At 41.4% G+C, this 12,080-nt stretch overlaps 1 protein-coding gene across 1 annotated transcript in view; it reads left to right on the plus strand.

Annotated features, from left to right (window-relative positions):
- znf536 (zinc finger protein 536) overlaps window positions 1-12,080 on the plus strand; it is a 163,232-nt gene that overhangs the window by 116,398 nt on the left and 34,754 nt on the right. Inside the window, exon 6 of the mRNA XM_061221226.1 lies at window positions 50-434. Coding sequence (XP_061077210.1) covers window positions 50-434 — 385 coding nt within the window. The remainder of the gene's footprint in view (window positions 1-49; window positions 435-12,080) is intronic.

Genomic DNA, 12,080 nt, shown 5'->3' on the forward strand with positions numbered 1-12,080 from the left:
CGGCGCCGAGCGTACCGCCGACAGGCCGGCTTCGGACGAGGAGCAGGAGGAGGAGGAAGAGGAGGAGGAGGAGGAGGAAGATGAGGACGATGAGGAAGAGGAGGAGGAAGAGGAGATGGAGGCCGAGGATGAAGAGGGCAGGGGCGGCGGTGGAGAACGGATGCAGAGCGAGCCGGCGACAAAGGACTCCCAGATACTGGGGCCCGTCATGCCTCCTCAGCCACCGCTCCTGGAGAAGCAGTGGCAGGGCCTGAGTCTTCTTTCATCTCAAGGAGTCCCCCCGGGGCTGCTGAAACCGGAACCGGCCCATCTTGAGCAGCAGATGAACATGCTGTCCGTCCTCAGGGCCTACAGCACTGAGAACCTCGCAGCCTTCAACGGCCTTGGAAACAGCTCAAACAACGCCAGTGGAATCAAGAGACCAGACATACCCGGTGAGTGACTGAGCCCTGCACGGCATGCTTTTGATCCTGCGGCCCCCACATCCGCACACATCGGCCCAGACATTTTCCACACGACGCGCGTGCAAACACCCACGCAATCACGCATACACACACCCGCGTGCGTGCACACGCGTACGCGTGGACACACAAGGCAAAATGTGCTTTAAAGTTATTTCAACCTTATTTCAAGCAAGTTTTGAAGCTATTCAACTTGTGAGGTGCAACAGATTAATCTTTATTACTAGTTTATATTACTGCGGCCGTAGTTTCCAGGGATGGATACGAATAATCCTGTCTCCAGAAGAACGGGATCTCTGCTCCCCGTGTCTTCTCAAGCACCACATTTAACTATCTTAGGTTTCATAAAGCCTTGTCCCGAAAGCCCATTATTTTATAATGCCGAAAGATGTATGGCTCTGTGAAAAATGAACTGTCATCTTTCATGATTCTGTTAAGGTTATGGGAGCTCCTTGAGAGCCAATGTTTCTGAGAGCTCTTTTTGAGTTTTGGTGATAAAGGAAAGCTGAGAAAAAAAACCCCCACAAATTGTAGTGTCTGCAGAATAGCTAGCACAGCACAGAAAAACACTAGAGTGGACAGTAGCCAAAGGTAAGTGAGAAAATACAAACTTCAGTCTGCTCATTTTGTTTCATGAAACTTATTTTTTATTTGTTTTGTTTCTCACAGCAATTCAAGTTTTTTCTAAAAATATCTAATTTCTGCAGTTTCTTTAAATGAGAACATTAATTTCAAAATCTGGTCAGAACTTTTGCTTTCTTCATATTCATCATGACACATACAGTTTCACTATAGAGCATCCCATTGGTCACTTCAGACTTGAAGTAAGTTATTTATATTCATATTAGATCAGGTCATAGATTACATTTACGGAAATACTGTCTACTCTTTGACAGATTTTCTGATCCCCTGGATTTTTTGTTTAATGAGCATGAAATGCTCAGTCAACAAAACATAATAACGCTGATGTTGAGGCTGAATATATTATATCTAATATAATATATATATTCATCAATAAATAATATGCGTGTAAATCTAGAATTGCCATATTTAGCTTATGCTTCATATACAGTTTAGGGTTTCTTTAATAAGATGTTTGGGCAGAAATTCACCATTTGAGTCCTATTACATTGTATACAAAAACCAATATATTTAAAGAACCAGTGATCTTATTTAACAGTTCCTGAAAGTGATGCATTGGTTTTTTCAGAAAGTACATCCACACCCGACATGCAACTACTAAGCAATAGTACCACGAACAGGCAGTACAGCGAAAAAGTAATATTTAAGAGTGGAAGTGCTCCAGGCCTTGACAGCAGTGTAGTATAATGGTTAGGGGAATGTGCTTGTAACTGTAAGGGTTGGGTTCAATTCCCAGCTGTGGCACTGATGCTGCGCCCTTCAGCAAGGTAGTTACCCTCAATTACTTCAGTAAATACCCAGTTATAAATGTATATTCTATATACATCTGTAATCTGTGTAAGCCACTCTGTATATAAGGATCTGTTGAATACTGCAATGTGTATTAGATTTGAATATAAATTGCAAGGACTAAGTGTAGGATCTGAACTATTATTTGAAAGCTATACAGCCGTTCAAACTACCATTGAAATGTCCATATCACATTGCCAAAGGGGTGAACATTCAGGAAAGAGGAATGAATTATGTCAAACTTCCCTGTCAGTGTGCTGGATAGAGTTCTCATTCCCCTGCGTGAGTTATATTTATGTTTTTCCATTACATAATTTTGCACTTGGATAAGTGCTCTATACTGTAGCTACAGGATTGTCTATTTTGAACGCCCACACACGCTGTATATATATACAGAATGTGTGCATATGTGTGCCTCTGAATTAATTATTAACCATACGTGCGTGAAGTGTCTGATATAAACGCATATTAATTTAAGATTTAAGAAATCCATTCAGAATTTTTTCTTCTTTTCCTGTTATTTTGCTGTTTGCTGCCTAGAGGTCAGAAGCTAATCAACAATTAATGGAATTCTAAGCAAAGAGGCAAGCTTTTCAGTGAACTAGTGTAAATTAAATTAGAAAATACATTATCAGCAACCGCTTTACTTCAGTGTTGTTATTTTGAATCACACTGCCATCAAAATATAAAAAAAGGGAACTGTAATTAAAGCAAAACGTTGGAACACCAGAGACGGCACTTTACATATAATATCAAAAACGTATAAATTAATGCGACCCTTGACCAAATACGATTTGTTTCAACAGCTAGATGCCTAACTCGCATTTGATTGTTCTCCTTAATCACACAGTATTTCAGTTTTTGTATGCCTTTTCTAGTCAAATCAAAATAGATGAGGCTTTGCAGAATGTCCAGGTTTCGAGAAGCATGCATCATCTCGATTCAGTCACTTAGGGCATTATGGTGCAAAACAGGTAAGTTAGATCCTTTAACATGTTGACAACAGAAACCTGCTTAAGGCAGAAAGATAGAGAATATGAATGCAGGTGTCAACAGCGAGGAGGAATATGGTCTTGGTTTATCTGTGAGAATTTACTTTGAAGGAGTCAGAGTGTTCTAAAACAAGCCATTTGGATACATTGCACAATGCCGAAACTATGTACAGTGAGTTTATGAAGTCCAGCAGTGAATTTACTTCTAACAGTTTACCACAGTGGACTGCTACTACATTGTTCTGTAATCTTCGCTGTGGACAAGAGCTCCTTCATCTTATTTTACAATGAGATGACAAGAACACACAAAGAAAATCATTTTTTAAAAATACTCTGTGTTGCCAGCTGGCTGGTAGAAAACACAATATGGGAGTGAAAAATTGTAAAGTGCAAAAGTAGATGCAGTCACTGGCAGTTTTGTTTTTCTTCTTTTTTACTTATAAAGGTGGTCTTATACTATACATATGCAGAGGAATACATTTGGATATGGATATAGATAATATAATGGGATTGGACAATACAGGTGATTAAATACATCTTAATCATAATATACCTGAGATTATTGTTATTATTATTATTATCATTATTATTATTATTATTATTATTATTATTTTTATTATTTTTATTATTTTAGAGATACACAAAGCAATTTTAGATACACATAAGTGAAGAGTTCACAGCATTAGCATTTAGAACACACACATTACACATCCTCCTGGGCTGCTCTTTAAAAAATAAATACAGACACAGCTGAGACTGTTCCCTAAAAAAACCAGGTCCACTCACATCCTCCATTTCATAAATTCCTTATGGAAGGATCACCTATAGGGATTCATTCGAAACGCATTATCGAACATCACGGGGGGCGGAACGTGCACAGTCCGAAAATTCAATTCAGAACGGGCGAAATACGATTATGTGAAGTGGGGTTGCATTAGGTTTGTATGCAAATAAAGCATAAATCATTAATATCTAAATTCTCCCCTGAATTTGGCGGAGTGAGCATCTGGGCTGGAGGGGCCCTGCTTTAAAGTGGCTCACTTCATTAGCATGCTTCTGAGGAGGGGAGGAGCCGTGTGCCGGGCCACACACTTAAGTTCCTCTGCTACTGCGTGGGGCTCTCTGGCTGCGTGAGGATTAATGACTCCGCTGGCCATTAGGGCCATTGTCAACCTCCTACAGGTGAGGCCGTCGGTGTCGCAGGAAGGCAGTTACTGTATTTTAGGCGGGGAGGTAATTCGGATGGCTTCGGCCCCCTGGGGGAGGGACCGTGTTCAGGAAATGCTTAACCCCAAAAACAGTTAATGGCATCCTGTCACGAGTGGCAACAACAGCAGCTGAAACAACCACTTAGTCCACAAAACCTTTCTCTGATTGCATAGCCCTTTTGCAGTCTGATAAGTAGAGTGTCCTTTATGTGTGCTCGGTGCAAATATGAGTTTGAATGTCTACTTGTTATGCTACATTTTATTTGAATTAGTTGACTATTGCATGTAGTTCACTGTACTAAGTGTCCACTGCCTTCATGAAATATTTTCATGTATCATAGATAGTCAGCTGTGTAGTCTTCTAGCCATGCTCCCTGGATCAGGTACATCTGCGCAGTAATCAGCCCCCTCCCTGGTTCGGCAGTCCTATGTGACCATGACCGGGGCCCTGCTGGCACGCAGCGTTGCTGAAACGTTGCTGCGGCGTTGGGGAAATGTTGGCTGTGCCGATGGGGAAGCAGCCGAGGCCTCTGTGCCAGCATTGTGTAGCTCTCCGCACGGCTGACACTGGCAGGCCCGGAGACGGTGGTGCCTTCACCAGCGTCTCCGCCTTCCGTTGGCGGCGAAGCGCCCCTCAGAACCGAGCCGTCGCGCCGTCTGCCCCTCCCGCCGGATCGGCGGGGCCGCACTTTGTGTGCTCTGCTTTTGTTGTTGTTTGCGAGGTAAACGCTTATCGTGTTCTATCTGCTCCTGAGAATTAGCATAGCGAGAATGGCTTGTTGGTTGCTCAAGAGCTTGCACAAATGAACCCAGAATTATGCTCAACTGCGTGCACAGATACCGCGGCGGGCAGAAATGTGACATCCGCGAGTGACACAGCAGGAATCCAAACGAGGCTGCCCGCCTCCGCTCCCGGAATCATCCACGGCTGAGGCTGGCGTGAGCTAGAGGGGGGACGCTCTCTATGGCCCCCGTAAAGGAGTGGCGTCTCGAAAAGAAGGGCAGACCATCCCGCTACATGGCATTCCCTCCTCTTCCCATGAGACAGCGGAGCTGGGGCGTCTAGAGAATTCCGTGCTACGCGCTGGGATGGCAGTATATCGGCATTCCACCTTTTCCCACCCAGACCCCACATTCCTGCTCCTCTGTGGACAGCAGTGCCGCGCCCTCCGCGTTGGGCACAGGCGATAGAGGGGGCGAGGTGGGCAAACCTCACAGCAGTACCGTACCCAGAACCCAGACCGAGATTTTAGGTGTATCCAATGTGAGCCCAACGCACCCAAGAGCTATTGGTGAATGGCAGATTTTATCGAGGGGTGGGGGGGGGTATCGGGGCACAAATCAGGCACAAATTGGGTGAGAGAGCCTCCCCCTCTTGTGCAGGTGTTTCATTAGGGCATGACACCACCTGCTGGCAGTGCAAGGAAGCTCCCCGCTTGTTTGTTTGTTTGTTCGCCTGTCAGGAGAGCAGCAGCCCATTTTAATTTTTTCCTGAAAAAAAAAAAAAGAATACACATTTTCCACACGGACCTCGGATTTATCAATTTACAAAGCCCCTCAAATGCAGCACAGTATGTTCACCGTGCAGCGCACAGAAGCCTCTGATGCCAAGATCTCAGAATGGGAGGAGAAAGAGGAGGGAGAGAGAGGGGGAAGAAAAAAACAGAAAGAAATTGAAACAGTGAACACAGATTGCCTGTGTCAGGAACATAAACCATGTAAAAAAAAAAAGAAAAAAAAAAACGTAAATGTATTCAGGCCTGCCTGGTATTTTTAGCCCCAGTACAACGGTCTCTGACAACTTTGGTCTGCTGGGCTATGCTCGTGGGAGATTTTTGGGATTGTCTACTTAGTTCTAGTGGTGTTCATGTCACCGGTGGCCAATTACCTCTGTCAAGAAGGAGAGATTTAATGTCCACCCTCACTGTGTGGGACTTGAACTCGGGCTCTCAGAGGTCAGACAGAGGGCTCTCATACTTCTGGTCCTGTCAGCCTCCGTGTAGCCAGGCCTGCTCTGCTAAAACTGTTTAAATTACAGACCACAGCAATAAAAGGCTCGTATGTGTAGCTCCCTCTGAACAGGTTCTTTAAAGCTATTATGATAATTAAAAACATATGGTGCCTAGACCAGACTCGGGAAACTCGCAGATGTACCGGATTACAGTCTGCATTAGGTTCTTTTACTTTCTCCGTGGAGAACAAACCAAAGCTCTCCAGTTCAAACAGCCTCCCCGCTGAACCCCCACCAACAAACCCCAAATACACACACGCATGCGCACACACACATTTGCTACTACTAGTTTTCAATTTATTGTACAGCAAGTATCGCGGCCACCAATTTCATTAAAAAAAATGAAAGCAATTAAAGACAAACACAGATGGAAGGCGGAAACCATAGAGACGGTGTTTCATCGGAACAGTGCAACTTTTCTCTTGATTTGCTCTCTTCTTTTCGTTGGCCATTGTGATAAAGGGCATGTAGTTTGACAAAGATCATGAAACTGGTTAATTGCAAAGAATATAATCTTCTCAAGGTTTCTAATTACTGTTAATATTGCGGCCCTTCTGTTGGTAGAGTAGGCATCCACACAACACCAGGTCGAAGATGGAGGTGGAGCACATGCTAATTCTGGGGAATGCCTTGTGCTAATAAACATGCAGAAGGACTTCTATCTGCTGTAGCCCTACAGAGTGGGGCATGCATGGGGTGAATCTCCTCACCAAGACACAAAATGGCAACTCTTTACATGTTTTGCTTCTGCACATAATCAGTTCCTGTGTCCTCCAGGCAGTGCGATTGCACACCTTCGCCACAAAAGGGAATATGATATTTGGAGTTCAGGACGATTAACCACATAAGTGAAGGAGCCGCTCTCTCCGTAGGTCAACAGCCACGTGCCTGTCATTTCTTAAAGTCTCACGTCATTTGAGGGTCGGGCAAAGCCCAAAACAGACACACGCCACTCTACACTACTCGTTTTCTTCCCACAACGCTCCAACCTGCTACATCTCCCGGTGCCTCTCCCACAGAACCTCCCCGTTATTAGAACTTGTCGTGAATGTCTTCTTTGAAGATTTTTTTGCAGGTGCCAGACGGCGTTGCAGATACTCTTTTGTGCGCTGAGTGGATTGTGTGAGATGAGGAGATGACGTGCTATTTCACGTTCGCGATATTACCATTTTAACTTTGACTGAGGTGAATTCACACCTTGTCATTCACCAGCAAAATACTGGATTCAAAGAGCAATTAATTGTAATAGCTGTTGTCAGCCACACTGAATGGTACTTGTTGCTCTTGCAGGAGCAGCTGTGGAGTCTCTAAAAATATTTTTTCCATTTCTAATTTCCTGATATCAACTTTTCTCTGTTGTGGAAATCATTGAAAGGCTGTGCTTGCTTTTCTCATCTCTTTCTTTCTCACTCTCTCTCTTCTCTGGCTCACTCTCTCTCTCTCTATCTCTCTCTCTCTCTCTCTCAACATGATGATACAGTCCTCATAAAGCAGTGAGAATGCACTGAATGTAGTATTACATTACTGCTGAAAAGGTGAGGGGCAGATATCAGACGCCATTAAGTACAAAACAATTATTCTATTCATTATATCACGTACTGGAATAATCCCATCTGAAACCCATCCGTTCTAAAAGAAAAACAGAGTCTGCTGCAACATATATTGCTGTGCTATATTCTGTCATATTTTAGCAAGCATTTTCTGTGTACATATTTGTGTAGTCAGGGTGTAAGCGATGCACACATTGGCCTGAAAACCTAACATGTTGTCGCTAGGTAATTTTGCATCAATACTTGTTATTCTAGCATGTACTTTATTCTTTCCAGTAGACATAGCTCTGTGCAATTTGTGATATTCCTCTTAGTGCTATATTGCTCTCTATCCCAAGGCAGTCTTAGATGTAAGGAGACAGTCTCAGAGGGGTTATGCTGATAAAATAACATTTCTTACAAGCACACAGGTACAGTATGCAACACATGCACACAAACATAATAACTGTACTTATACCGCTGGATAGCACTTAATGAGAGCACGCGCAGGAACTTCAATGAAAAAAGAGAGGTAGATTTTGAACAGAAAAAAATAAAAAAGGAAACTGTGTCAGCTTAGTTCTGCCTTTTTTCCCCCAACATCAATAGTAGCTTATGTGTTGATGATAATAAAAAATAACAGTGTGGAGGTAGTAACGGCAGTGGTATCTTTTGAAAGGTAACAATTAAAGACAAATAAGTTGAATATTTCTCTTCCGTGTTGGCACTCAGCAGGAAAAGACCAAGCGAAGCACGATCGTGAACTTGCATTTCGCTCGACAGTTAACGTTTGATAAAACACATCAGAAGAAAAGAAAAGTTCTCAAACGAGGTAAATAAATAAACAAAATCAGGAATAAGCCCACAATATCATGCCATTAGTTGTTAAAAAATGTACTTAAGCCTCCTTTACAGATGTATAATAAATAACACATGATTTCGCTGTGTTTCATGTAAATCCCATAGACTGGATTTGGAGTGGCGCATTGTTTATTAGTGAATAATGGGGGAGGAATGGCTGTTGCTTTAATTACAGTAATTTAATCAGGATTAGAAAGGTTACCTGTATGAGGCACCACAAGGGACAATGAGGAGTGGTAAAATCCAAGGACACATATAGCTATACATCCATGCTTTTTTAAAGCCTACTTTTCCGACAACCCCCATTATTTCAGATATAAAGTAATATGCCGTCAGTTATCAGAATAAATAAACAGTATTCTTTCTATCTCTCTCTGTCTCTCTCTCTCCCTCTCTCTCTCTATCTCTCAGCTCATTTGTATTCTCTCTCCCCAAGCCTTGTTAAATAGGAAGCAAAGAGAATCCATTTTAATCTGATTAATAACTTAGTTGATCACATATAACCTAATTTTCATTCAGTGCTGCCCTTGTCCGCGGAGTCATATACGCAATGACCTTTGAGTCACCACGGCGACCATAAAGCACAATAAGCACCACTGTCCTGTCAGAAACTGAAGATGTTTTACATCATTACAAAATTTAATGTTCCATCTTTTCAAATGTAATACTTTTCACAAAGGCCACATTCCAATTGAAGCTCATTAAGATGAGAGTCAAGTTTCGTGGGGTCGGAGATGGGAACAACTTTCTCATGCATTTGCAGTAATATGAATCAGCCTTTTAAAACAGATATGGTTACATATTAGTTTTGAAAGGTACAGTTACTGTGGAGCTTTCTCTGTCTCCAACAGTAGGGCTTTTGTTCCTGACAAATCTAATAACTGGCCCTTGATCCTTTTTACTTCACACACACACAGTGTACTATTTACGTTTGAATAAATCAGACTTTTAAAAAGTTCACAGGGTTCTGTGATTCCTGAACTTTTTGGTTACAGTTCAAAGCGATTGGTGAACACGATTTTTAACATTTACCTGTCTGTGTCTGTATGTTTTCCTTTCTGCTGTCAGATGCTGTTTTACCGTGTTTTAAATGTTTTTTTCTTTCCATTTTCTTGTCTTTAAGCTGGCTAAATCCAAGTTTGATATGCTGATATGATTAGCTTTCTCGAAGGATTCCAAGCAAGATTTAATTAAAACCAGAGGAAGGAAAAAAAAAACAAGAACAACAAAATATTACATTGCATTACACACACACACACACACACACACACACACACACAGATGCACAGACACACGCACAGTGATCTAAATAAAATATTTATGTGATGGGCTAGTGTCTACATAAGTCCATATGTTTTATCATTTAAGCAGCTTGCAGGGAAGTGTAGTGTGATGTGAAGGGGAGATTTGTGCATTTATTATAGGAATAATATTTTGATTAAACTCCCATTAATGATTGTATGATGATTATAATGACATGGACCTTAACCATCATCTAAAAACCCATAAACTAAAAACCTGTATTCTTATTTGTGCAGTCATTTTATGCAATATTGTAATAATAGCCTATGAGGCAATAGATGTCTTACTGTATCCATATTAATTTAGCATTAACAGATTTTCAGTTCACAATTTGATAAATATTTTGCAAAATTTACATAAATGATGAACAGATATTTCGAGAAATGCTTGACAGCTGCAGGGATGTAAGAAACTGGTATTATTTTCTTCAAATTATCACATTTATCACACATATTCCCCTCTTCCAAAGGAATAGTATGTCCTTGTTTAATTATGTGTCCTGAATATACAGTAAGGCTCGGCGGTGGAAGATGTGTTCGCTCTATGATTCATAGGATACAAATTCTTGTAAAATAAATCCCAGCATGCACCAGTTTCCAGAAATTGTAGAAACTTTATGGTTTATAGTTTTTATTAGACTCTGTAGGAAAAGGGTTGAAGGATTAAGCGACGGATTAACACCATACTTTAAGATAAATCTTTTTTAATGTGAAACCTCATCCCAGCACATTCTGGAAAACCACTCTTATTAAGCACATTTTATCACCCTTTGTGCCTTGTTTTCCTCTCACTGAAAACATGATTTTGACAAGCTCTGAACTACTAGTTTTTGCCAGTTCTACAAACCCATTCTTTAAGCTTTTAAACACAGAACAATGGGGCGGCATATTGCTTTGCACATTAATGCTTTTGTTAAGGAGAAAAGGAGAGAGGAGAAGAGATAAGCAGAGCTTGGCTGCAGTGGCCCTCTTCCCTCCCCCCAATCCTCCTAAAAAATAAAAAAAGACAACAAAATCTCCCTTTCCATCATAAAATCCTGGCTGATCTGTATGCCGTAGCCAGCAACAGACAAACATCATATTCAGACTTTTGCTTCCAATTGACTAAACAAGGATTGGTCACACTTTTAAGTGCCGTTCCGTAATGGATTTTCATGTTTGCGCACTTTAACTGACTGTGCAAATGTTAAGGCGAAATGTCTCTTTATTACTAAAACAATGCTCTTCTCAGTGAAGATGGTATCAGGCTTTTTTTTCTGTTTGTTGCAAGGTCATAGGAGGCTGACAGATGACAAATGATCTCAAGATGGCGACATCATCTGTCCTCTAATTGTTTAAGGAATTTTAAAGACGAATGCCACTTTTCTCCGCAGTCGTGTTTTATTTCCCTCTCATTTTTATGTGGTCACATTGTAATTTCTAGTAAATAGGCGTAAAAGTGCCAAATTGTCTGGATTTTCATAGCACAGAAGTTTCCATTTTTCTCTCCAGCATTAGACAAATGACTGGGAATCTTTAATATTTGGAGTTACGGTTTCTCTATGCTAGAACTTGGCAAAAAGATGAATTCAGTATTATGGACAAGCTGGTCATCAGATGGGAGTTGGGTTTATTTCAATTTTTTTCCCTTTCTCGGTAGCCTCTCATCCAAGCTGCATCTAATGCCGGACAACTGGATGTCCTTGACAACAGTAAAACTTTTTACTGTTTATTTAAATAAATGAATTATTTCATTTATTTATTTTACTTCCTTGCTTACTTATTTATTTATTTTAGATACATTTTCCCTGAGATGGAGCGCTCGCGTTGTGGGGGGGCGACAAACTTCAACGCAACGGCTGCTTTGAAAAAAACGAAAATACATTTATAATTACTGGACTTTTTAATGTTGTTGTCATCCCGGAGACAATTTCCTCTCCTTGTGATGTTCTTATTATGTTCTCATTTGCAATGCGGGCCCTCTGCAGGTAGTCTGCTGGCCCCCCTCTTTTTTTAGGATGTTTAATTGCATTAAGGGACATATCAGCAGAAGACGAGGTGTCATCCCATCTTAAAACACAATTAGGTAACACCTTGTCAGGAGCCCTGTCATCTTTTGTTGACAGGCCGGTGAACAATCGCAATAACAGCACAGCATCATCTTCTGCATCTGTTCATATTCCTTTTGTCAGTGGGAATGACAGGCAAGTGAAGGAGAGAACCCTACTGGTATAGCCATGTCTTAATCACGTCAGGCTGTAATTTAACCAAATCAATAAGCTGCAAGGTGTGGCATGTGATGGGGGG

The sequence above is a fragment of the Conger conger genome, chromosome 15 (assembly GCF_963514075.1).
Source record: "Conger conger chromosome 15, fConCon1.1, whole genome shotgun sequence".
NCBI classification, from domain to species: domain Eukaryota; kingdom Metazoa; phylum Chordata; class Actinopteri; order Anguilliformes; family Congridae; genus Conger; species Conger conger.